The following is a 27,955-nucleotide window of genomic DNA, read 5'->3' as shown; positions in this document are numbered from 1 at the left end:
AACTACATATAAAACTAGATTGAAATCTTTGTCTCTGGCTACACATTATGTAATCAGCACTGAGGTCATTCACAGAGGATCCTATGCAAAACAGGCAGTGAGCCAGGTGGAAGTTAATAAACAGTCAAATGTATCGAGTTGCAGACAAACACCTTTTTGTTATGTCTTCATAACGAAGTAACCGAAAACAGACGCATTATAGGCGAATGCCACAAATAAAAAAAATGATTTCAACCCAAAGGAAGATTACTTAGCACAAATGCTATTTTGGCCCCTACTCTTCTTATAATACAATGCAAAACAAAAGGTTTTCCCATGTCAGTAAAACCTAACCTGATATAAAAATAATTTAATTATTAATTATTATTTCAAAATTCAAAGTGGTTTTCATTACAGTACTGTGAATCAGGGTGGGTGCACTGTGGCAGTACCCTTAAACGTACTAACAGTTTTAATGCAGTTTAAAATTGCAGTTTCAAAGGACTCATAAAAAATATTCACTTTTAAGCCACAACTTCTTGTCTTCCTCCGGTCCCGCGACGCACCAGCGCGACCCCACGCAATTGTGTAATGACGTCGAAAGGTCACGTGTTATATATTTAAAATAATAAACTGACACAAAGACATTAATTAGTATCATTCGACATACAACATCGTCGAAACGGTCCTCTTTCTCCACACTTGTAAACACTGGGACGTAGTTTCGATACGTCATCCGTGACCTCTTGACGTGATGACGTATTACGTGAGGCCGCGCTGGCGCGCCACAGGACCGGAGGAAGACGAGAAGCCGCGGTCCAAAAGTGCATATTTGTTATTTTTCTTGCCATAAATGACAATCGTTTCGCTAGATAAGACCCTTTTGCCTCATTTGAGATCATTTAGAGTCCTTGAAAACTGCAATTTTAAACTGCATTAAAACTGTTAAGTGTTGGGTTCCATTAAAGTCCATTAAAATGAGAAAAATCCTGGAATGTTTTCCTCAAAAAACATAATTTCTTCTCGACTAAACAAAGAAAGACATCAACATTTTGGATGACATGGTGGTGAGTAAATTATCTGGATTTTTTTTAAGAAAATGGACTAATCCTTTAAAAAGGTGCTAATATGTACAACTTAGGTACATATTGGTACCAAATGTACCTATATCTGTACCTCTGATGTACTAATATGACCCCTCGGGGTGCAAAGGTGTACCACAGGTAGGAACCATTTTTTTCTGACAGTGTCCTTAATTATTAAAATGATATTGATATATTTATATTTCACCTTATCACACTTTAAAGGATTTTCTTTAATATTTAATATATTTCTATTTTGGGGCGATATATGAATTCATTTAACTCGCCTGTACCCTCTAAAAAATACCACTGGGTAATTTTCAACCCTGAATTGGGTCAAAAAGAGACAAACCCAGTCGATGGGTTAAATCAACCCAGAAAATGTTTATATTTGACCCAGCATAGGTTAAATTACTACTCAAAGGGTTTGTGTTTAACCCTTTTCGACCTCACGCTGGGTTGAAAATAACCCAGCATTTTTTAAGAATATATGTTTTAACTTGCAAAAGCTTTACACTCTTCAAGCCACAAAGACGAGCCAAAAATCTTTTTATGATGCTAGACAGGAAACAGCACAGGAACTAACTCTAAACCTGTCTTAAATAAATGTTCATGTGATATGATGTGTCGTGTTACAGAGCTAAAACAGAGCTTAACACTTCCACTCGAATCTCTTATAGATTTACTGCTTTAAAACTGCATTAAAGTGACTTTGTGCTGAAATTTTTTGAAGTTTTTTACTTAACTACAGAATGTGAAAACAATCCATGCATTGATTTTTATAACACATTTCCATGGATGATTTACAGCAACATGCAAAACATTAAGGCACCATGATAAGACATGCAGACATCAACTGGCAAAGCCTATACGGAAACAAAAGCGGCTGATATTGGAATCAAAATAAACTGAATGACCTCTGGCGCCAAAGAAGGAAATCATTCAATAAAAATGTTTCAAAATAGCAGTCTGGCAAGTTACAGCAGGAAGGATTCAACAAAAAAAAGCTTCATAGTTTAAAACTTGTCTGTGACTATGGCAACACGGGAACAAATGGCCCGTTCGCTCAATAAAAAGGCTTTCTGGGTGGTGTTATTGCTGTTTATCGTGGTTCTCTTATTCTGAACACCAAATATAATTTTTTTTTAGGTCAACCAAGTAATACAAACATGAAGTGCAAAATGCAGTCAGACTGCACAACCAGGGCACTTGGCACATTTGAACAGAGTTGGCTGAAGCTGGGGTGAGCAGACAGCTGTTTGGATACCAACGCCCATTCCTGTCCCTTATTTTCAGTTTAGATGGTCCTGATCCAAACAAGATGAGCGTCTTCCAAAAGCTCATCGATTCAAAGCAAGAACAAACAAATCCTTTTTCTCCTCCCCTGAAAGATAAAGTGTTTGTGCTATTGTAGATTAAACCCACGACACATTGCCCACTTCTCTCTGCCAGCCAGAAAAGTGCCCACTGAGTTTCTTCTCAGGCCTCTGGATGTTGGCACAGCGGCGTGAACCCATTTGCACGCACTTCGTAACACGGTCTCATTATGAGGAGTCTTGCGAGTCCCAGTCTTCTGGCTGAAAGAGATTTTTCCCAAGCGTTGTCCTCTGACCTCTGCCACGCTCTGCTGCCCCGTTGATCTCTCCCAACGGCAAGTAGGAGTAGCCCTCCCTCTCCGTGCGCGCTTCGCATTTTCGGCACGTCTGGATTAGGTTACCGGCGAGGCTGGCCAGCAGCAAAGTTGCCAGGATGGCGCAGACAACCAACAAGCTTTGTCTGCACACAAGCAAAACAGTCGCAGGGTGAGGAGTTGCACTTTGACCTCTGACTCCACCGCTGCTGCTCACAGGCTTAACAAACCACTTGACTGCAACTATGGTAACATCACACATTCCCTTCACTTGCATGTGAAAGGCTGAGCGGACTAATAAATTCATCTCCGTCACTCCACTGCGGCAAAGTTGTTTACCGGTACTAGTACAGTGAGGACTCTTGGTTCAGACGGGTTGGAAAGCCTGTTCTGCTTAATTATATCTGAGTGATTTTCCATGGTGATAATCAAGTTACCCGAACACAGATAGGGAGCAACAAGCTGTTTAAACAGATTTTTTATGTAATCCGATCGCGGTAAACTCTATGGAGACTGGCATTAAAATGCACTGACAGATGTCACAAAGTGGGTCATGTTACTGTATGTGTATTAAGTAAGGGGTTTGTGGAAGAGGTTGAAAATATCTGAGGCACCATTCACCTCCATAGTATCTTTTCTTCCTAATATGGAAGTCAATGGTGCCCCAGATTATAAACTGCTTGGTTACAAACATTCTTGAGTATAAGTTATTGATGACAGATCATTTATCCCTTTAAAATACATCAAATGCACACTTATTTTACTCAATATTTATTCTCAGTTTACTGCAAAATCTTTCAAAGCATAAACGCTTATTAAAATGTTTGTAAAGTTCAATGGGTCAGTCTCAAGTTTGGAGGACTTACTCAGATAAATAACGTCTGGTAGCATGACATTCCTCTGTTTGTCTCCATTCCCTCCACATCTGAGTAGCCAGACAGTGACCAGCTGAATTGTGGGAAAAAAACAATGTTTCTGAATCAAATCCCTTGTTAGGACATTAATTCTCCTAACAGACACTATGCTTTCATAACATCAGATATATTACATAACACAAGCGCAAAAGATCATGTTTGTTTTTAAGTTGGCAAATCAGTGCCATGTGTTTAACAGCCTGGCGAGGAGAGTATGCAATGAAATTGAAGTTATTTTAATAGTTTTTTTAAGACCACTGCTTCTGTAACAATAGATATTTTAACCCTGGCGAACCCAAGAACCCTTCTTTTAGCAGCAATTAACATTGGCCAAAATTGACCGGTGGGTTCTCAAGGGTTTTTTTCCCTTATATTAACATTCAATATACAGAGTCAGATTTACCCTGCTTTCAAGCAAAATCCAGAGTAAAACTGACTCTTCCCAGTTATTAGTGCTCTGTTAACCCTTTAAACTCTGCAGACTTGCCGGCAGTTCCAAAACGGCATCAACAAAAAAAAGTTTTAATTGTTGTGGAGCACAAAGCTTTCTATAAAATAAGACAAATTTGATCAATTTACCCGAAATTTAAATTCAGGCATGCCCAATTCTGCAAAAATTAGAATTATACTGCAGAACATAAAACTTGCTTACTGGGGGTCAGGTATGTGTTAAAACTGGAAAAACACACAAGGTCGTGCGTGCATAGATTATTAAAACATAAATCATAATTTTGACACATAGTATTCGATACACCTACTTACAGGGACTTTTTTGACTTTGTTACATCTCTGCAAAGGAGCTTAAGAACCCACCATCTCAAGTTAAATGACAGAGGTCAAATGCTGGAATGGAAAGTGCTGTTTGTTTTTTTCTAGTCTGGTCTTTAATAACCCGATATGTCTCATTGGTAACACGGGGGCTGCTGGGTTGTCTGAGACTCTATAAGGTCTGTTTTCTAGAAAGCAGCTGCAAGATGATGATGCAGATATAAATGTGATATATATGTAAAAACCTTTTCAACCAATTAGTCACACCAAATCTTAGTGAAAAAGGCACAACTTGTGTGCCATGCTCAAAAATACGAAAGGATCGGCAGACGCTAACACACACAGAGTAGTCGGGCAATGAGGAATGCTGACAGCCAAAGCTATAAGTGGAGAGAGTTATGTGCTGAGGAAGTGTAAACACTAAAATGATCTATAGAGACATCACACATGGAATCTATTGCATGTCGTGTAAGTGCTAATGATGGCTGTACTATGCTGTACCTCTGTGCAAGCTGATGTTTCTTTCTTCCTCATATGTAATGTTGCAGCTCCCAGTAACAGTGTCACACGGGCACATGTCCTGGCACTGGCACGGCTGCTCACAGTTCAGCCCGTAGAAGCCGATAGGGCACGCTGGGGTGAGACAGAGAGAGCAGAAACAATGTTAAGAGTATCATGCAATGCTCTACCACTGAGTTATAGGCCTACAGACACACAGGAGACATTTATAATCTACTACTATGCATTAACTTACAATGCATTCACCCAAATTTTGTTAGGTGTTTGATTGAGATATGACTGCATACCTTGCGTGCACAAATCTCCATGGAAACCAGCCGGACAGGTGCATCGCCCGTGAACTGGATCACATGAGCCACCGTTGGCGCATGCGCATGTTTGATTGCAGCCGTCACCATAGAAACCTGATTCACATACTGTAAGGATGCAAACAGATGTTATCCACTGTAAAAAACATTTTATTCCAATCTTAATGTCAGTGCAATGAAACATTTGTCACTGCAGACTGCAATAAACAATATTTTGCAATCTGTAATGATATAACACTGGTTATGTAATAATGTTGCCAACCAAAGCCTTATCTGAGACCAAAACTATGTCAGCCAAGTGGACTTGAGCTGCATTTACCTTGGCTACAATTTAAACCCCTCCATCCAGAGTCACATACACACCCATCTGAGAGAGAGAGAGAGGGGGGAGAGAGAGAGAGAGAGAGAGAGAGAGAGAGAGAGAGAGAGAGAGAGAGAGAGAGAGAGAGAGAGGATATTTAACAGGATATTTAATAACCTTAACTAAACACTGCTATCTTTTTTCAAGATCATTTTCCTGGTATGAATCAATATACATTTACATACTCCATGATGCTTAAATCTCTGATCATAATTGGCACAGATGTTGTGCCATATACACAACTATCTGATCCCAGGCAGGGATCACAGAACGCCTGTTGAATATTCCAGCTTTACTAAATACAAACTAGTCAAGTAACATCTGTATCTGTAATGTATAAATATACACAGACACCAAACCTGACCTCAACGTTGATACATAGAGGTCAAGTTCAAGAGCATATCACTTACCCTCAGTGCAAATCCCGTGATCGCCACATGCGGCGTCCTGGCATGTGAGATTGGCACAGTCTGGTGCTTTCCAGCCCTGCCGGCACACACACCTGCCCTCTATGCAGTGTCCATGCCCGCTGCAGTCCTCCGGCTGGCAAAGCCTCTCATGAACACACAGCACAGTGGATACATCCCGCGTGCAGCGCCACATTGGTTCTGGACTGGAGTGTGTCAAACATGGCTTTGATCAGCGATTATCAAAATTTTCATAAATGCTTAAAACTGCAACTTAGCACAGAGAATGATATGGATAATACTACAATTTATGATTGTCGTTTGCTTACAAAAATGTAAATGAATTTACACACCAGTGATCTGAGGGGTAGTTGGCAAGAGATCCATCATGAACATAGGTGGCCGATCCACCTCCATCCAGATTGATGGCGTTGACGACGTGCTGTTCTTTCAGAAATGTTGCTACTTGCCAGAGGTTCATTCTGCAAAGACAGCACTTTAGTAAACACAAGATAAACTATTTAGGCAAACCAGGTCCTACACATATTTACACATATCATAAAAAGCAGGATCTGTAATAACCGGTTTGATGACACACAGGTCATGCAATATATTCATAATGTAAAGCTCCCTCCCGAATCTACCCAGACCATTTACAGAAACTAGGTTGCAAAAACATGTTTAGATAACTTAACATGAGAATCAGGTATTTTTTTTGTGATTACTTGTACTGTCTTTTGGATAAAATCACCAAACAAAATGTAACAATCATATATAACCTTGATATTAGGGATGCAACGATAGGATTTTTTTAGGTCGATACCGATCTAAACAGACAACTTCTGGCAGATACCGATATTAAACACTTGTATATAATACTATACAGTTGGTCTATTAACTAGTTTATTTCTGCATTAATTATTTTTACTGAACATGGATTGGATCTTATTAACATTCAACTGACCAACATAATAAGAAAGGCACAAATTAAGCTAAAACAAATATAATAAGACAGCATGACAACCTTCAAAGGTGTTTTTTGCTATTCAGCATTTATTTTATTAACAACATTAACTCATTTTTTACATATAATGGATTTCTTTATGCAGTTAATTAATAAACAATCGGTATCGGCCTTTCTCGTGTTATTGCCGATATGCCGATGGTTTCAAATTCATAAAAAATCAGCCGATAAATATCGGTGGCCGATACATCGGTGCATCACTACTTTATATATTTAATATTGACGGTGTATGGTCATGTCAAAGCTTGAAATCAAATGATTAAATTCAAACTTTAATGCTGCTGAGCTTAGAATTACATTAAGACTTTAGCTTGAATTTTACAGACAGGGTCACAAATGTTAAAGGTGCCATGAATGCATTAAAAAAATTTGGTAAATTGTTCTCTAATATCTACCTAGAAGGTATGTGGCTGTATAAAGTGCATAAATTATCCAGAGTCAGTTGTACATGTCCATTTACAACCCTAGGATTTGCCTTAAAGGAATATTCCATTTTCTTAAAAGAAAAATCCAGATAATTTCCTCACCACCATGTCATCCAAAATGTTGATGTCTTTCTTTGTTCAGTCAAGAAGAAATTATGTTTTTTGAGGAAAACATTGCAGGATTTTTCTAATTTTAATGGAATTTAATAGACACCAATAATTAACACTTAACTCAACATGTAACAGTTTTTTCAACGGAGTTTCAAAGGACTATAAACGATCCCAAACGAGGCATAAGGGTCTTATCTAGTGAAACGATTGTCATTTTTGACAAGAAAAATAAAAAATATACACTTTTAAAGCACAACTTCTCGTCTAGGTCCGGTCGTGATGTGCCAGCGTGACCTCACGCAATATGTCATGACGTCAAGAGGTCACAGAGGACGAACGCGAAACTCCGCCCCAGTGTTTACATGTGTGGAAAAAGAGGACCGTTCCGACGTTGTTGTATGTGGAAATGATACTAACAAATGTCTTTGTGTCAGTTTATTGTTTAAAATGGTCCGCAAATGTGCGTTTCATATATGTAAAACGTGACCTCTCTACGTCACTACGCATTTACGTTAGGTCTCGCTGGGCCGGATCTAGACGAAAAGTTGTGGTTTAAAAGTGCATATTTTTTATTTTTCTTGTCAAAAACGACAATCGTTTCGCTAGATAAGACCCTAATGCCTCGTTTGGGTTCGTTTATAGTCCTTTGAAAACCCGTTGAAAAAAACTGTTAAGTGTTGAGTTAAGTGTTTTCCTCAAAAAACATAATTTCTTTTGGACTGAACAAAGAAAGACATCAACATTTTGGATGACATGGTGGTGAGTAAATTATCTGGATTTTTCTTTTAAGAAAATTGACTAATCCTTTAAGAATACAAATTTGGAAGGGTTATGAATAATAATGTGGAGCTCTGTTCTGATTGGCTTTTTCTCAAAGCAGCTATTTTTAATAGCTCTCTGTGTGTGTGTGTGTGTGTAGCAGACCTTACGTTTGAGTCTGTATCAGAACAAGATACAGAATTTGAGGAATAATCAATTGTTTGGACATTTTTCTGAGTGGTAAGTTTAGTTTTTTTCAGTATGATCCGCCAAAACTTAACTGTAACGTCAATAGTAGAACTGCAGCCTAAACGTTAGCTTATAGCATTAACTCGCATTTTGCTCCAACTCAGTAGTCACAACTTTGTCTTTGCATTGTAATAGCATTGTACTTAATTTAATGTGTAATTTAATGTTGGGTCGTATATCGCAACTGTAACGTCACAGTCTGTGCTATGTTGAGATTGGCCTGTTTTCTAGCGGTCTTTTGCATGCACAAGGTTTACATCGTATTTAACAACAATCGTATTTAACGATCGCAATACATCATTACCATGTACAGAACGCTTATTATTCATCTATGCCTAGGTAAATACAATTTAACTGTTTTTAATGAAAAAAACATTCAGGTGGACTTCAGGTAATTAAAGAGCTACAAAACAGTTGAATACAACCTTTACTAATTGCAATAATAAAACTTGTTACTATACTGATGTAGAACAAGCACACAGACCGTGTGGAGGACAAAATCAATGTTTACTGTGATAAACAGCTGTGGTTCAATGGCTCAGGTTCAATGTTCATCTTACCCTCTGGTTCCCGTCTGACCATCGACGTGGAAGAGAATGAGTCTTCCCTTTTTATCGTGACCCACCACAGTGCGGGCAGACAGAACATCCACAAAATACTGAAAATGTCCTGTAACATTAAAGATTAATGGCCTATTCAATATTGAATTTGCAAGAAGTCAATGTGTAGCTTCATTGAAAAATAACACACATCATAAATAGACCTGACAGTATCTGCCACTAAAGATGTACTGTAGAACTGATTTTGATATAGACATTGAGGTCAAACACTTTAGATAAACAGGCTCTTAATACAAGCACTATGCAGTGTATTTTAATCTTACCGGTGTCCTGAGTTCTCTCACATTCTGCCTTGATGCTCTCATTGATGTAGATCTCACCGTCTCTCAACAGCCATACAACACCACTGATCAACTGCACAAAAGGGTTGACTTGATCCAAAACGTCTTCCTCGGATAGATAACCAAACAGAGGAAATAACCCAGTCCAGAGGGATAGGGAGAAATATTACGTGAGATTGTGTGCACTGGTAGTCGACTTAGAACTAACAAACACGCTGTTATAGCTCAGTGGTAGTCGAGCATTGCATCTCTCTGAAAAGATCAGTAATATATCAGAACGGCTACTCAGAAATTAGTCAGTATATTTGACATAATTGATTTAAAAACCTCGGAAGAAACTTATCTTAAAGCATTACATTAAGTAGCTTCGTTTTTATTGTGATTTTATTGTGTGTCTCTTATTTTTTTTCTCTTAAATTGTTTTCTCATTTTTATGTAAAGCACTTTGAATTACCGTCGTGTATGAAATGTGCTATCCAAATAATCTTGCCTTGCCTTGCAAAAGGTCATGCGTTCGAACCCAAGTAAGTGCAATCTAGTGCACTCTAGGTTGCTTTGAATAAAAGCGTCTGCCAAATGCATAATGTAAATCTAAAAATAAAAATGAAAAGTGAACTACATGAAAAAAATTGTAACGCTTTATTTAAGGTGTAATGTGGGTTTTAACGGCATCTAGTGGTGAGATTGCGAATTGCGACCAACCTCAATTTCGAAATGGAAAGAGAAGCTACGGTTGCCATAGATATACATAATAAAGGCTAGATGTCTTACAGCAGTGGTTCTCAAACTTTTTCTGCGTGTGGTATACGGTGCATTCCTTCGCCCCCCTCAAAGAAAATTTATGACAAAAACAGTTCTAAAATGTAACATTTTAATTAAACAAAACATATTAAATTATACAAAGTAGTGATGTTGGTTAGTAGCCTTATTTTTTGTTTTGTTTAATTACACAAAATTTATGATACATTAATGTATTATATAAAATGTCATAAAACTGGGGGCCCCCTGGCACCGTCTCACGGCCCCCCTAGGGGCCCCGGACCCCAGTTTGAGAACTACTGTCTTACAGGGGAGTCTCTCCGTGTGTCTCAATTCGTTCCCTAGCTCCCGAGGTCGTGAATCAGTATATCTTGTACACAGGTCCGGGCACTGGTAAGGACCCTAGCTCACTTGACATTGGGACAATGTTCACTTATTTTTCTGTCACGTGGCTGCTTAAGCGCGTTGTAATCACTCACAGCTGTTACTGAAATCTTCACGGATTTACAAATGGTTTGGTTTCTTACAAACGCTATTAACGTGGCTATAACTCTGGATACTTGAACATGTATCATGAACATTATTCCTAAGTATACAATGTCATAAGTAAATTTCTGACGTGTAAAACAAACCAAACAGTTTGAAAAATTAGCAAGTTCTGGTTATTTAAAAGTACATGCACCATTAAAATGTTACAAGTGAGCAAGCTGACTGTGACAAGATGGCCACCAGGTGCGGACGTCGACTTCCATTGGCTGGCAGCGCGGACGAGACATCTAGGCTTTATTATGTATATCTATCTATATCTACTGTAGAAAAATGGTGGTGACTTCCATGTAAGGAGACCCACTGTATATGTAGATGAAAATGGCTAATTTTAAGATAATAAATGCAACACAGTTCTTAACTTAAGGTCTTTATACACTACTGATAATATAGTTATTATATTTCAGTCAAGAGATCCTTCTAAAAGTTACACGATTTTGATTAAACCTGTAGGCTAAATTACAAATTAGCAGTATGATAAAAGAAAGAGAATTGATATGAACTGCCAAGTTCAACCAGACATACCCAATCTCCCTTGTTACTGGTTGACCATCTTTAATACTTTACACCAGTGCTTCTCAATTATTTTCTGTCACGCCCCCCCTAGGGAGAAGTAAACAACTCTCCGCCGCGACTGTAAATAGTATAAATTGTCTATAAAATTACACATCTGCAAAACATTGTATCCTTATTAACACTGAAGAAAACACAGAAAAATAAATATCGATCAACTTACAACAAAGAATAACTTTATTAACATTGTTTTTTTAGTCTGTAACAGAAAAGACTTAAAATGCATCAATTTGCCTGAAAAGAAATCAATTCTTATTTAAAGTATAATATTTTTTGACCATTTGATATTGAAAAATAAAATTAAATATAATCAATAAATAATAAAAAAAAACTCAAGCGGCTTATCAGCGTGATTGGGTTGTAATGTCTTTAAGTGACGGTGCAAAAAAATCACTTCCTGAAAAAGTATTTTCCCCAGGGTCTCGTGCGCCCCCCTGGTGTCGCTTCGAGCCCCCCCTGGGGGTCCCACCCCACTATTTGAGAAGCACTGCTTTACAGGCTACAATTACTCCCTGATGCCCTACGCTCATTCCAGGTGAATGTCCAAATACTATGCAAACACCTTATCTAACAGCAAACCTTTCCGCTTAATGGTCAATAACGTCATAATGAATGACAGATTGAGAGTACACTGAGTTCCAGGCCACTGCCTATTATGAAGAGCACTGCATGCTTTACACAACATTGAAGTGTTTTTGTAAGGTTTCTATTTTAGGAAACAGATGTTCTAGGGGCTCTACGTTCCCACGGTTCACTTCCCTCCAAAGTCTGCCCCAAATTTAGGTTGAGGTTTGTTGACTGCTACATACGCCTGCAATAAGAGAGACATCGGAGCTTTGAAACGAACTGTGCTGATGATACACTCACTGAGATTGTGAGACTGTGTTTAGTTATAACACTAACTAGGTCAGCATGATAGGCTGAACTTTTTGAGTGTTTGTTCACGAAGTTCACCAGAAGTTTCAGTCCAACTAGTTACTAGTGTATCTTTCACAATAGTATGTATTAAATTCATACATACAGAGTTATGATCAAGTTACATCATCATGTTTCTTAGGTAATTAAAGGAGTCATATTGTACACATTTTTTAGGTATTTTCCCACTAAAGTCTAATTTTAATGTTACTCTGCGTTTTGCTTTTGCACACTTATAACAGTCACAATAGAGTGCCGCAAGGATTAAATATTTTTGTAGGTCGACCTAGAATTTAGTGGGACACTGGTTCCCTCACCAAAAAGCCCATTCATTTTTGGATTATCGCAAGGAATAAGACCCATATTTAGACCCAAAGTTTACGTTACGTCTAATGCTGCGTTCAGACCAGCTGCGTTAGAGGCGTCAAGCGTGAGTGATTTCAATGTTAAGTCAATGCGTTTGGAGGTCTCGCGGCGTGAATGAGGCGTTTAGTGCGCCACGGTAGACGCGTTTCTGCCTCATTCGCACGTCTAGTTCACGCGAATCGCGCGAATTGAGCGTTGCCGCGGCAAACGCACGAGTTGAAAATTTTGAACTTTGGCGGAAAACGCGCCGCGTTAACCAATCAGGATCTTGCTCTAGTAGTGACGTGAGAAAAAACCTTGTGATAATGCAAATTTTCGTCATTTTCAGGGTTAAGTGTGCAGAATGTGCCCTTACCCAAACACAAGCGTCCCATCCTTTCTGATGCCAAACTGTGCATTTTGAACTCCTCCACTGTTCCGCACCAGTTTCCCATCACTTATAACATTGCCTAAACACTGTCCAGTTCTAGTGTTAAAATAGCCTCCATTTTGAGCAACAAGGCATTTTCTAGTTTTGGCGGTGAGCTCCACTAGCTCTCTGTGATTCTGCTCACACCCCCCAGGACCCCCTGGCTCCAGGATGGATACAGTTTTCAGTGGATCATGGACCACTGTGATGTGGCCACTTGCCCATCTCGAGTCAATTTTGGAGATGAATATCTTAGACTCAAACACTGGGGAGTTGGAGTCCTTGCTTGCTGTACAAGTTTCGTGGGTTACCTTGCCATGAGCAATGGGCTGACAGTCCCTCACATGACGATGAGAGTGAGATGGGCCATGGGACTTGGTGTAAGGCAACAAAAGGTCATCATCCAAAGAGTGTCTGTTGAGAAAAAAATGGGAAATTCAATCATAGAAATAAGGGTCAATTGTGTTTGTAAGTCAGGTTAATTTACGCTGTGTAATTGATGTAGGACAGTAGGTTTTAGTTCTAGCCTAACAGTAACATTGCAGATGTGGTTTATTAATTGTTTTGCAATAAAAGCACCCAAGCACATGTTTCTTTTGAAAGCACCTGTTGTTTTGTATATTTCTCAGTTTAAACAGAAGACATGCTTATTTATGAACAAGTAAAAATCAATTAGAGAGCAACAGATGTTTAGACTTATATGCTTGGTTGTGCAATACTTGATTGTGCAAATAATAGATAAGTGTGGCTGCTATCTTTCCTTACACATCATGCAAACTTGATGTAAATTAGTTGTAGAGTGAGCTGGAGTGAAACGTTTAGCGTTCATATGCAAAGTCTTTAAATCCTTTAAAGCCTTAAATGTTTACTCTAATTTTAACTCTTTAGAAGACACAATATGAAAACAGTAAAATGCATATAGCTTTTTACACAGTGTTTATATATTAAGTAAGCTTTCAAACTATATACATTGTTGGCACCACAGCGTGACACAAGAGGACGCTGTAGTGTCAAAGCGACGCCTGTTTCGGAACAGGTTTCTAATCACCTATTGGTCGTTTAAACAGTTAGTCCCACCCAAATCTCACACCATTGGCTGAGTGCCGCACTTCCTTTGTTTCTGATTGGCTATTCTCTGTGAGTGGCGAAAACACTTTCTAGTACTAGTATGGTATAGTTTAAAACCGAAACAAGCATTTTATTAAAATATACAATTTTATGACCTAAACTACACAAATTACTTATACTGTATTTAGGCAACAATTGAGAAGTTTGCTGCAAACCCTCTTTATGTCAGATTTGAGAACGTGCTCAATTTGTACTTTTACAGATAAATGCAGGATTGCGAAATAAAGCAAAACTGCGAAATACAAGAATAAAACAAGTATTAAATCTCCACATTTATAAGATGCTACATGGGTATGCATGACAGATGTTAGATAAGGGAATACAATCTTACAGTGTTAATCCGTTACTCATAAAACAGTTACACAAGTTAACGTCACTAACGAATGCACGTTCTTACCGGATGTCTTTGCAATGGGACACACATGCTCCTACACATATAAGAAGGAAACATATCTGATCGAAATTCACGGACGATCTTGCCATAAGACACATATAAACCGTAGATATAAAGGAACCAACGTTTCAGTTCACTTCGATTGAAAGAGTCCCTAGTAGTGTGATGTGTGTCATATGATGTGTATCACGTGATCAGGCTAGCTGATCATCTGTGTTACACAACTAAATAGATAAGCGTTTGTATGATCGCAGTTAACGAAAATATTTATTTTTGTAGCAAATTTGTTATAATTATTTCGCTTAAATGACTGGTTATTGATATAGAAGCATTTTGATGAAAGATTTAGACTGCGCAAATCAATAAAAAGTAAATTACATTATATTTACATAAAAAAAACAAATTAACGTTATCTATAGGCATTCTAAATTGTTGCAATGAAAAGTTTTAATGACACAGTAGCTCCCTCTTAAACCTAATTTAGTATGGATCTTAACGTGTTGTTGGAGTAGAACTTAAATCTGAAGTTCATGTTTCCAGGGGAATCTTTAATATGATGCACGCGCGATAGGAGGTAACAGTTGAAGGGTACTAGATGCGTGAGGTTTATTATGGCATCCAGTATCAACTTTAAAAATGGACTTTTATGCACCACAAAATGCTTTCGGTTAAAGATTCCTTATCCCACATGTGTACAGAGGCCAGCAGAGATTAAATGTATCAGAGCATTAACAAACACGGCAGGTCAACACCACGAAAAATACTGCATTGATATTGTGAGGTAAGTTAAGTACATTGTTTATTTCGATTTACAAAAATGGAATAAAGGATTCTCTCCCATTATTTATATTATGTGTCAACTACCCGTTTATAAAGTGTCTGTATATTTAATTCATTCTGATGTTAAGTTTAGTTTTTGGCTATGTTAATGACCCAATAGAATAGATTAAAGTGACATATCATGAAAATCTAGATTTTTTTCATGTTAAAGTGCTGCAATTGGGTGCCTAAACTGTGAAAAAGATCACTCCATACTTTAGTTTTGGTAAACCATTCTCTGCAAGCATGTGAAAAAATGGGTAATTTAAATCTGGCTCCCCTTATGATGTCAAAAGGGGATAACATCGCCCCTTAATCTGCACTATCCAACCACGGCACTGCCATTTAGTGCAGAGATCAGCTCATTTGCATTAAAAGGGAAACACAAAAACTAATGGCAAATTCTTTTGCTCACACCTAAAAGTGGCAATTTTTTATTTAGCTTTTCATAAACAGGGAAACATTAATAATTACAATATGTTCAATTATAAGTGTCAGAAAGTGGCAATTTTAACATGCTATAATAAATTATCTATATGGTATTTTGAGCTTAAACTTCACATACGGACCCTGGGGACACCAAAGACTTATTTAACATCTTTAAAAAGTCTTGTGAAATGTCCCCTTTAAATAACGTCAGTAATCTCATTTATAGGAAGAGGGACTATGAGGGATTTTTGTGTTCACTTCTTCTACCTGATGATGCTCGCCGCTCCTCATTGGCACTAAGAGCGTTTAATGTGGAAGTGGCACAGGCAGGTAACTTATGATTACGACTGTGAACCAGTTTTTATCTTTAACTTAGTAGTTAATGGCTTCTTTACTTGAATGTGTATCACACTAACCTTGCATGTTGGATCTTTAAGGTTAAGGACTTTGTTTCCCAGAAAACCATTGGTTTAATGCGGATGCAGTTTTGGAAGAGCGCTGTAGAAGATATTTACAGAGATGACCCTCCAGCCCAGCCTGTCGGTGCAGAACTATGGAGGGTGGGTTTTAGTAAAAAAAAAAGTAAAGTAACGTCTTTGTAAGATTTTGTTGCGGGGATGTTAACATTAAATTTCACACTGACGTAACTGTTCTCTGTTCCCAGGCTGTAAGGAAACACACATTAACAAAGAGGTGGATGTTAAGAATTATATCTGAAAGAGTAAGTTATAATGAAAGTACATGTGGAATTAAATTGACTTTGAAGTAAATGATAAAATAATAATATTTTTAGGTGAATTATTCCTTATTCCATTCTGAACTAATATGTAGGCAAGTTTGTCCTCTGGCAGTTGTATTAAACGCACTCAAATAAACATTGCTAGAAGAATAGTTTACCTGATTTTGTTCTCATTCACAATCTAAGTACAACTTTCATATTATTGTGTAATAAATGAATGATTCTGTTGGTGTTTTAAACAGGAGAAAGACATTGAGGACAGAGCGTACAGGAACCTTCAAGAGCTAGAAGCCTATGGTGAAAACTCACAGTCCTCTCTTCTCTACCTGCTGCTGGAGACTCTCGGTGAGCTCATGATTTTTACTTATATATAGCCACTTAATTATAATTATACAAGATTTAATATAAGTCTCAGTGTTCCTAGAATGTGTCTGTAAAGTATCAGCTAATAATACCCCACAGATATTTTAAATATAGCGTGTCCAAAATGCCCCTATTTTGGCGGGAGCAAAAAATCAATATGTGTGTCTTCATGTATGTATCTTTAAAGCAAATGAGCTACTGGTTTCGGTAAAAAATGTATCTGATTCCTGTGAATACAGCCCCATTAGTGCTACAGCGTGCTAATAAACACATTTAGAAAAGCTTTTGGGAAAAATGAACCAGTCAGTCAGTGGCTGTGAGCGGGACTTTGTTTGTGTGACATCACATTAAAAAGACAATCAAAACATCATGTCTAATGAGACTGCTCTGGTTTAAAGGGGATTAGAAAGAGGAGTGGGTGTTTTTTGTTTTAGGGTGGTTGTGTTCACACACTGCTAACACGCATTTATGTCCAAGCACAAAGTGGAGTTTGCATAATATGGGCACTTTAATGACTTCACTTGGCATGCAAAGTTTTGACATATAACTTCGTATTAACATATAAACCATAGGGGCCGTTTCCCGGACAGGGATTAGACTAGTCCTAGACTAAAATGTATGTAAGAGACTTCCTAACTGAAAACATTTTGCACTGAAACATCTTAAAATACATCAGTGCCTTTTGTTTTGCCTCAAAATGCACACAGGTAATGTTTTTAGTAAGGCATGTTTGTTAAAACTAGTTATATTTCCTAATTAAACTAAGGCCTAGTCCTGGTTTAAGATAATCCCTGTCAGGGAAACCACCCTATAAAAGCTCATGTCGATGTATTCAGGTTTTTAACGTTTCATTTTTAAAGGTTTGGAAACCTGGCCTGGTTTCACAGACAAGGCTTAAGTCTAGTCCCAGACTAAAATGCGTGTTTGAAGTGTCTTAACAAAAAAAAACTTGTCTTGATATATCTTAAATTATATCAATGTCATTGTTTTGTAAAAAGATGCATACCAGTAACGTTTTTTTCTAAGGCATGTTTATAAAAGCTACTTCTGTTCTAATTTAAAGGAATATTCCATTTTCTTAAAAGCAAAATCCAGATAATTTACTCACCACCATGTCATCCAAAATGTTGATGTCTTTCTTTGTTGAGTCCAGAAGAAATTATGTTTATTGAGGAAAACATTGCAGGATTTTTCTCATTTTAATGGACTTTAATAGAGCCCAACATTTAATACTTAACTCAACATGTAACAGTTTTTTTCAACGGAGTTTCAAAGGACTATAAACGATCCCAAACGAGGCATAAGGGTCTTGTCTGGCGAAACGATTGTCATTTTTGACAAGAAAAATAAATGCTCTTTTAAACCGCAACTTTTCGTTTAGGTCCGGTCCAGCGCGACCTAACGTAAATGCGTAGTGACGCAGGGAGGTCACGTGTTACATATACAAAACGCAAATTTGGGGACCATTGTAAACAATAAACTGACACAAAGACATTAATAAGTATCAGTTGACATACAACAACGAAGGAACGGTCCTCTATCAACACACTTTTAAACACTGGGGCAGAGTTGCGCGTTCGTCCTCTGTGACCTCTTGACGTCATGACGTATTGCGTGGGGTCGCGCTGACGCATCACGACCGGATCTGGACGGGAAGTTGTGGTTTAAAAGAGCATATTTTTTATTTTTCTTGTCAAAAGTGACGGTCGTTTTGCTAGATAAGACCCTTATGCCTCATTTGGGATCGTTTATAGTCCTCTGAAACTCCGTTGAAAAAAACTGTTAAGTGTTAAGTATTAAATGTTGGGCTCTATTAAAGTCCATTAAAATGAGAAAAATCCTGCAATGTTTTCCTCAAAAAACATAATTTCTTCTGGACTGAACAAAGAAAGACATCAACATTTTGGATGACATGGTGGTGAGTAAATTATCTGGATTTTTCTTTTAAGAAAATGGAATATTCCTTTAACCATGGCCTAATCATGGCTTAATCCAAGCCTTGTCTGTGAAACCGGGCCTATATGTTTTTGCACTTTTTCAAACTTTAAACATTCAGGGAAAGTGTTGTTACCTAGTGTTGTTATTGAACATCATGCTCATTTATTTTTATTTTCAAATATGACCCCTTTAAAGTATAATTTGAGACTGAAATGTAATTTAGATAAGACTTTATGAAATGAACTATTTTTGATGCCAAACTGAGTTTGAACTAATTCAAAGCTGGCTCATAAACTTGTACGCTTTATGTGATTACGCAGGTGTAAAAAATGTCCATGCAGACCACGCTGCCAGCCACATTGGCAAAGCCCAGGGCATCCTGACCTGCCTCAGGGCCACTCCCTATAACAGCAGCAGGCGCAAGGTCTATCTGCCCATGGACATCTGCATGCTGGTTAGTATTTGCTGTAATCCCCCATAAAAAGTTTTGTATGCCTAAAAGCGCTTATTTGCTGCTCTTTGTGTAGTTTCTGTGCCTCTAATGACACACTGTACTTAAAATAATGAGTGAATAATGACATGCTTTCCAAACAGTGGTATCCTCCGATTTGAAGAAGAAGCTGACATGTCACAGTCTTACATTATGTGTGTCACTTTCAGCATTATATGACATATTACTTATTACTACCATTAGCATAGCTCAAGCAGGAACATAGATGTCAGCTGTGTTTGAGAAACTTTCCCATCTTTATAATCCTATCTTATAAAGCACCTATTGTCCAATTCACATTTTAAATTTCCTTTGGTGTGTTGAGCGTGTTTCAGTACATGTTAAGGATATGCAAAATGTGCAACTGAATCTTTCAAACATGGTAAGGAGCGTCACATTTCCGGCTGACGTCAGCGGTATTCAGGCCAAAGACAAAGATGCCATCTGTTTTTGTTTTCAACTAAATACAGCTATAAACAATGGTCTAGAGCGGGGTTCCTCAAATCTTACCCTGGAGGTCCGGAGTACTACAGGGTTTAGTTCCCACCCTAATCAAACACACCTGAGCATTGAGCAAGCTAATCAAGGTCTTCATGATCACTAGAAAATTACAGGTGGGTAAGTTTGATTAGGTTTGGAGCTAAACTCTACATTGCACCGGACAACAAGGGTAAGATTTGAAGAACCCTGCCTGGTCTTTAGTCTTTAAGACCACGTTGTCTTGTCTAGTTTCTTTGGTGCTGCATGATTGCATGTTCACCAGTAGGGGACACTGTTGTTACATTAAACCTATGCAAACTTGCCTAGCTCTGAGTTCTCCGTTGAATGTCATGTTTACGAGAACATCATTGGGCTTGGCGATATTGACCAAAATTCATATCTTAGGGGAAATGCAGTATTGATATTTTAAGATTCATGGCAGTTGTTTCAATTGTAGTTTACATCCCGACTAGGGATGCATAATGATTATTCACAGTTAATCTATGGGCAGAATGGACGTTTTTGTTTGCATCGTATGTGTGTGTGTGAACCGTGTATAATAATTATGTAAATATGCACACATGCATGTATAATTTTAAGAAAAAAAATTATATATTAAGCATTTATATTTATATATAATATAAATTATACATAAATATACAAATGTAAATACGCATGTAAATGTTTCTTAAATATATACATGCATGTGTATATATACATATTTATATATACAAAGTTATTATACACAGTTCACACACACACACACACATATATGTAAACAAAACTTTTATTCTGCTATAGATTAATCGTGATTAATCGATATGTATCCACGCATTCTTAAGGTTGGCATATGGTGGTGTTCTTAATGACAGCCTTCCTAAAATTATTTCCTATTATATTCCTAAAATAGGAAATATTTAAACTTATCACCTTATGCAACATATTGTACTGCAACACCCGTATTGTGATACGTATTGTATACACACCCTATTCACTTTGTGTGGAATATGTGTTAACATGCAAGTCAAAGCCTTGTGCAAGTCAATAACTTTTTTTCAAAAAAAAAGGTGAAAAATAAAATGTAAAGATAGGTGGTTCCTTCTTGTTTGATAATATATAGCTGCACAACATGCGTATGACCTCAGTATACATTTCTGGCAGAGCTTTTGTTGCAAAAGAGGGTCATATCAGACCATACCGATATAGACTGTATCCCATATCCAGCTGGGGAAAATAGATATATTAGAAAAACTCAATAAATTGCCCAGCCCTAGAACGCCATGCTGTTAAAATGGTTGTTTGTTTGTAGAATACTGTATTAATTATTATTAGCTAGTGATTTAGTTCCAATGAGCAGATATTCCTAATTATTTTGACTTTTTTAGGTTTAGTTTAACATCCTTTTTGATCAAGGTGCTAATGTGGAAGCAAAAGATTTTAATACATGATAAAATTTTATCCTAATGCAATGATCGAAGTTGTGCAACCTTCGAATAGAATTTCAAATATTACATCAGCAAACTTTGAATGTTTATTTATTAAAGTTATTATAGTATTTCTTATTATTTGCTTGAATAAAATCAATATTAATGCCGCATGTGTCAAGAAAATACTTTGGTAAAGGTATGAGCGAATAATGAACAACTTCTCTGCAATTACATCTACTGCGTATTATTGATGCTCAGCGGGCACAGATCATTCATTGCCATTTTATTCTTTCAAACTGCATTTATTGGAGAGACACATTTTTTTGTAAGTTACTGATGCTAAATGTTTCTGCAGTATAAGTTTATTGAGAATTTGCTATTTTGGATCAATGCATGCCAATTTCGATTGTGTTCTAATTTAAAGTTTAACATTACAAAGACTTTTATTTTGTAATGCAGTAAGGTGAAAGATTTTTTTGTTCATCTCCAGCATGGTGCATCTCAAGAGGACTTTATACGTGGCAGCAGAGAGCAGAACATTAAGGATGTTGTCTATGACATTGCAAGCCAAGCTCATGTCCATCTTGAACACGTATGTAGTCATGTTCATGTCCATATTTTTTCTGCAGCTGATTAATTTAAAGCAACACTAAAGAGGTTTTACCTTAAAATAACGTTTCCAAAAAAGTTTCAGTCGTTCATCCACTCGAAACAGGGTGAACGGCACTTTCACATTTGTTTTGCAGCCCTCTATCGGCCAAAACCGCACTAAAGAAGTTTCCAACTGTCGGATTGTTCGAGTGAAAACTACAAAAACTTGCTTTACGGCAGACCTACAATCCAATCAGAGCCAGCTATGCTGCAGTAGGCTAAATTTTTTACAACAGTGGTAATGGACAATTCCGCTTCCAACCTGTAGGGGGAGCAAAGAGCAAAAACTCTTTAGTGTTGCTTTAATACGCATCGGACTCTGTGTGCATGGTTTCAGTGCTTGAATGAAACGTATATGAAAATTTTGGACCGCAGCATGCAAAGATCATAGATCTTGTTTTTGACAACCTGATTCTTTACTGCATTGTCTTACAGGCTAGATCATTTATCAAGAACGTTCCACATGCAGCCATGCCTGCCTTCTTGCAAACGGTAAGTAACTTAATCTCTTTCAGCATCTCTCTCCCCCTGCACCTCACTAATATAATGTGACATAGAGAAGCTCAAGGCTTATACTCGGTTTGCATCCAAAGAGGCAGATACTAATATCTTCACATGACTCCGGCTCCCTGGAGGCACGGCTACAAACCCATGCTCCGATTACACATCTTAAGCCTATTTTACAGCCGATAGAATAGTTTGTAGCATGTTATGACAAGTCCAAATGCCCTGGTTGCCCATGTTTTAATCGCTTCTGCAAAATTTGGAAAGCCAAGGACATGGAAAACATGCACTAATAAAATGTGCATCTTTAATGTACTTTCAGTTGCTTTGGATAAAAATGTACCAAGTGCCTTAATGTAAATGTAATATATTTTGTCCTTACCTTTAGTTATACGTTTCAACTGTCATTTAGGTTCTTTTGCATATTTTTCCCACAAGCTGTTCATTAACACATTGTGCTCCATTTATCATTTAAACAATTTTTATACTGTTTGCATCATCATCCTCCAGGTTTGCTTGGGTTAAATGACTAAAACTAATGCAATGAAGCCTGATTTGTTTGTATCTTCTGTCTCAGGTTGTATTGGAGGACTACTTGCATAGAATGAGGAAAGCAGATTTTGATGTGTTCCACCCCAGTCTACAAAAGAGAAATCCACTGCTACCCCTTCAGTTGTATTTACGCTCATGGAAGAAGACTTACTGATTTGTTTTATTGAAATATGAGTTAATATATGCAGCTGAATTTTCTGTCAAAGCTTATGATGGAATAAATTGCCTAGCTGTGTTTTAATAGTTTTGTTTCTTTATTTAAAGGTCCACTGTGTAGATTTTAGCGGCATCTAGTGGTGAGACTGTGAATTGCAAGCAACACCTCAATTCACAGCTCACTTCTCCCTTTCTGAACGCAGAGAGAAGCTACGGTAGCTGCTGCAGGACAAATACATTATCTTCTGAGACAATGGCTGTTTCTCAATATGCGTTCTTCAGCGGTCTTGCGTACTTGTGTCCTCGCTCTACGTCATCATTAACCGTCGAAGTTCAATTCCAATTCTCAAGAACGCAAGTACAGAGGATGCATGAAAATACCCGGATGTGTTCTTAATATTGAGGATGCATTGAGTGCAGACTTGCGCGCTGAAATCGCTTTACACCCCAGAAGTCATTGCGGCAAAACAATGGCGGAGGTCAGGTGACCAACAGGAAGATCGCACACATCTTTTGTTCTTCCAAGGTGGCCTGGCAAGACCGATCTCCACCAGAAAACAAGTCTGTTCTTTGCATTCTTGGAGTTAAGAAACAGCCAATGTAGGGCCAAATCACGCTCTATAAAACAGTTTGTCTGTTTAGGGCTACAGTAGAAACATGATGGCACGAAGTGGTGTTTTCCATATAAGGGGACCCATGGTGTATGTAGATAAAAATTTGTCAACATAAAAGATAATTAATTCAAATGTTTAAGAAAATTTTTCTTTGAGACCTGAGGGTTTACTGATTACAAAGACAGCACTTATAAAAACTAAAAAAGTGACTATATTTAAGTTATATATATATATATATATAAGTTAGTTTCATTCTGCTAAGTAAAGCTTTCTGTGATTTTCTAAATTTAGGAGTGATTAGGGATTAAAAACAGAACACTATGTCACAAAATGAACAAAACATCAAGTTTGGATGCATGTACGTGACTTTCCCTACTAAAAAAACACCAGCCAAGACATTTTAATGTAATGTGACTTTCCTCCCAGTATTTTGCCAGGTTTACCAAAGCAATTCCAGGTCATATTTTTTTAGTATGTCAGACAGGCATCCTCCATTATTTATAGGTTTGAAGTTGTTTTGCATATTCACAGTAAGTAAATGGACAACTTGGAAATACAGGTTCAATAAAAAAACATTTTGCCAAACCACCTCTGAAAATATAGCGCTACAGAAGGACTTTCACAGCAAATAGCTTTATGCTTTTATAACCATCTAAAATATAAGTAATAACACTTATTTATTAATTAATATTTATAAAAAAAAGTGTAATTCATAGATTTTTTAGACCTAACAGGGGTAAACATGAAATAAACTCACATGCCCTGATTTTCTGTTCAAACACGCATTGTTTACCAAAGGCCCAGTGAGTAAGACACATGACATATTTTGTTGTGCTGAATAATCTTGTTATTGCTTGGCAGCAATGACATAGTGGAATTAAAAAAATTGCTAAAGCCAGGCCATCTGCCCTCCTCCAGAGGTCTTAGCAATTGGACAGCCTCTGGGTTCAAAACTGAGCCCTCTGCACAGCTACACGGGGACAAATGACTTGGAGATTTATCAGACACAATCTCCAGAACAAGATTTTGGATGACTTTAAGATTAACATGCACAACATTTGCCTACTCCATTGGAGCATCAGATGCATAGTAGTTACATCAGGGGTCTCCAACCTTTTTGTGAGGAAGTGCTACCACAATGGATAAAACAATCTGGAATGCTACTTTTTGATACTATATAGTAGTAGACTCACGTTGGAGACCTCTGAGTTACATAATTTTGTGTGTGAGTGTGTTTACACAAGAGATTCATGTTGTACATTTGAGCTGCACGTACAGTATACACTCTCAGAAATAAAGGTACAAAAGTTGTCACTGGGGCAGTACCCTTTCAAAAAGGTACACCTTTGAACCCAAAGGGTGCATATTAGTACTTTGAACTGCCAAAATGTACCTTAAAAGGTACATATTTGTACCTAAATGGTACATATTAGGACCTTTTTTAAAGGGTACTGCCCCAGTGACGGCTTCGTACCTTTGTTTTTGACAGTGTAAGACACTAACATTGAACTGTTTAATATATTCCTATTATTTTATAAAAATATCTTTTATGGTTTATTAAAGGTGTAGCGGAGAATTTTCTCAAATTTTAGAAAAGAACCGCCGCCTTCACTTTTTAAAAAAATGCAATTGCGCAACACTCCTGATTGACAACTAGGAGGACCAATAGTCTTGATGATCCACCCGGAAAAGAAAATCCTCCGCAATACCTTTAATGGTTGAATTAAATATTAATGAAGTAAGTATGTTTGAGATTCATCATAAAACAAAGCTTTATAAAAAATGTCTTTATTTAACATGAAAACAAATCTGTGCAAAAATAAATTAATGAAGGAATAATAAATAAATGCTCACTGCATTTCAATCACAGTATAAAGTAAGACATTATGGGGCAGTTTCCCGGACAGGGATTACACTAGTCCTAGACTAAAATTAATGTAAGAGCTGTCCAAACTGAAAAGAACTTGCACTGACATCAGCGCCCTTTGTTTTGCCTCAAAATGCACACAAGTAATGTTTTTACTAAGGCATGTTTGTTAAAACTAGTTATATTTCCTAATTAATCTAAGGCCTAGTCATGGTTTAAGCTAATACCTGTCTGGGAAACCACCCTTATATGCTAAGCTGTCACTGGGGCAGTAACCTTTTTACCTCCTAAGACCCGAGCTTTAATTGGTTTGTCTTTTTTCCCCCGATTTTTTCCAGCTATTTTGGGGTGTCCACGTATGTGGACATCCAGGTCTTGGTTAATGGGGTCTTAATATGTAGCATTTAGATACAGATATATATGCATTTATCAATTTGTTCCACTGATGTGTTATTTATGCATTCTTTGGTACCAATATGTACCTCTGAGGAACTCTTTAGGTGTGTTTTTGAAAGGATACTTCCCCCGTGTCAGCAAGGGACCCTTTTTTAAACTTTTTTTTCTGCCAGTGTTCTTTAAGCTATAAAAAAGGTATACAAATTATTATTTATAAACATTTGGCTGAATGTCTCTTTGCCCTTACGAAAATTAACCACGGTTTAATTGTAGTAAAAAGCACTGAAAAAATTATTCATTCAATTTACTCAAATTTTTAAGGTAAGTGGTTGCAATCAATTTATTTAAGCTACATTTAAACAAAAAAGATTAGTAAAGTAAAATAAAATAAAAAACTTTTGTTTAAATGTAGCTTAAATTGATTGCAACCACTTACCCTAAAAAAATTTAGTAAATTGAATAAATAATTTTTTTCAGTGAGTGTAGTAACCATGTTTTTTTTGGTGTATTGATTACTATCAGCAAAACTATTGTTTTACTACACTAACCATGGTTTAACAATGGTTTTTGAAAACCATAGTTGTCAAAACCATGGTTATTTTGTGGTTACCATGTTTTTTTTAACTGTAGTAAAACCGTGATTAATTTTCATAAGGGGAAACAGAAATGGTCCTTCTAATGGCATCGTTGTAATACGATTTTGTATCACCTTATTTTAAGAATGTATCTAGATTCAAGGTTTGCGCGACTGTTCTCTGCTGGTGTTTTTCTCAGTGTTCTCGACTCGCACTCGTTCGCATAATTCAACGAGTCGATATGAGTAGTTGATAAGCTCGGTTTCTAAACTTCTGGTCTCTGACACTATATATAATAACATTCGTGGTCAAACTCCAAAAAGCAAAGAATGAAAACCGCACCACTTATTGCCAAAGACGTTTCTAACTACAAACACCGCGATGGGGGTTAAAGACGCGGTGAAACCCACTGTCGGGCGTCCCTATCGTCTTTGCAGCTTTGATGTAGCAGAAAGTTGGTTTCGATGCGCTTTGAATCTCGGTCTTGACGAGGTCCTTTCTTCGTTTTGAATGCTGGCGAATTGTGGTGATGAGGGATATGATGTTGATGAAAATAGTACCTCCGAGTAGGGTAAAACCAAAGGCAGGGAAAAGTAACAATATTTTCCAGGACTGGGATGGGATGCCAATGCTTCCCAATGCGCAATTGCACACTCTACTGCAAGGATTGTACTCCAATGCAATACCACTGGCACTGCTAACCATCGGCGAAGTAGCCAGGAAAAAGTGCATAGTTCATTAACCTCCTAAGATTTGGTTTGTCTTTTTTTAGATTTCTACCAGCTATGTTGGGGTTAGGAAGAACCAATAAATATAATAACCAAATAGTTTTCTTAGAACATGAAGCAGTGTATTTATCCATGTTTGTGTACAACAGGTTCCAGTTACATTATGCTTTAATTGCCTATAATTATCAAAATTCTAAATGGAAACTGAATAAATAATTACATAATAAAACTGGTTAAAAATAAAAGCAAATTGTCTATATGGCGCTTTCACGGGCAAGCACCTGAGGGCACCAGAGCGTTAAACTGTTAAAATGCACTTCTGTTAAACTATAGGCAACATCTCCAAAAATAAATCTAGCATGTGATCTATCTAAAGACGATTTCCGTTTGTAACTACTTCAGTTGATTCGAATAGGTACTGTAGGTAAAATCTCAAATGCAAAGTCTGGCAAATTGGTTTATTAAAAAATGTTAAACTCTCAAAGAGCAGTATATGACAAGCTACCCTGTGCAGATAAAAGGAATAGCTTGCCCTACACTTTTTATACTTGATCTGCTGATTTTTTAATTATGTTTTAAGATTGCAAAACATTGCCCAGTCACATAAAGAAAATGCTATAAGGAAAGTATGATATGTGCATGTTTCTGTATGGAGTGTTGGGTGTAACAATAATAATCTCACTGATATTTAAAAGCCATT

At 37.3% G+C, this 27,955-nt stretch overlaps 3 protein-coding genes across 5 annotated transcripts; 1 reads left to right on the top strand and 2 right to left on the bottom strand.

Annotated features, from left to right (window-relative positions):
- Nucleotides 1-42: 42 nt before the first annotated feature.
- Nucleotides 43-14,730, bottom strand: nagpa (N-acetylglucosamine-1-phosphodiester alpha-N-acetylglucosaminidase). Its single transcript, XM_073872384.1, has 11 exons — nt 14,531-14,730; nt 12,959-13,419; nt 9,420-9,566; nt 9,097-9,205; nt 6,322-6,450; nt 5,972-6,174; nt 5,520-5,567; nt 5,180-5,308; nt 4,875-5,006; nt 3,558-3,639; nt 43-2,837 (listed from the first exon to the last, which is right to left on the bottom strand). The coding sequence occupies exons 1-11, from the start codon at nt 14,623-14,625 to the stop codon at nt 2,606-2,608; spliced, it is 1,767 nt and encodes a 588-aa protein (XP_073728485.1). The 5' UTR covers nt 14,626-14,730; the 3' UTR covers nt 43-2,605.
- On the top strand, nt 8,472-23,157 carry ndufaf6 (NADH:ubiquinone oxidoreductase complex assembly factor 6). 3 transcript variants are annotated; one of them, XM_073872385.1, is made up of 10 exons: nt 8,472-8,527; nt 15,226-15,308; nt 16,002-16,105; nt 16,213-16,335; nt 16,440-16,496; nt 16,757-16,859; nt 19,136-19,269; nt 21,703-21,804; nt 22,299-22,355; nt 22,945-23,157. In XM_073872385.1, the coding sequence occupies exons 3-10, from the start codon at nt 16,085-16,087 to the stop codon at nt 23,071-23,073; spliced, it is 726 nt and encodes a 241-aa protein (XP_073728486.1). In that variant the 5' UTR covers nt 8,472-8,527; nt 15,226-15,308; nt 16,002-16,084; the 3' UTR covers nt 23,074-23,157. The 3 variants fall into 3 exon arrangements, with proteins under 3 accessions (XP_073728486.1, XP_055066896.1, XP_055066895.1); XM_055210921.2 differs by lacking the exon at nt 8,472-8,527 and adding an exon at nt 14,732-15,101; XM_055210920.2 differs by lacking the exon at nt 8,472-8,527 and having other exon boundaries at nt 14,732-15,308; nt 16,002-16,101.
- Nucleotides 23,158-26,755: 3,598 nt separating this feature from the next.
- LOC129449207 (uncharacterized) lies at nt 26,756-27,259 on the bottom strand. The gene is given in 3 exon segments (XM_073872734.1): nt 26,756-26,865; nt 26,868-26,943; nt 26,945-27,259. Coding segments are annotated over 3 exon segments (501 nt in total).
- Between the last annotated feature and the right edge of the window lie 696 nt (nt 27,260-27,955).

The sequence above is a fragment of the Misgurnus anguillicaudatus genome, chromosome 10 (assembly GCF_027580225.2).
Source record: "Misgurnus anguillicaudatus chromosome 10, ASM2758022v2, whole genome shotgun sequence".
Lineage (NCBI taxonomy): Eukaryota > Metazoa > Chordata > Actinopteri > Cypriniformes > Cobitidae > Misgurnus > Misgurnus anguillicaudatus.
The sequence above is the reverse complement of the archived record's forward strand: the minus strand, read 5'-3'. Positions and strand labels throughout refer to the sequence as shown.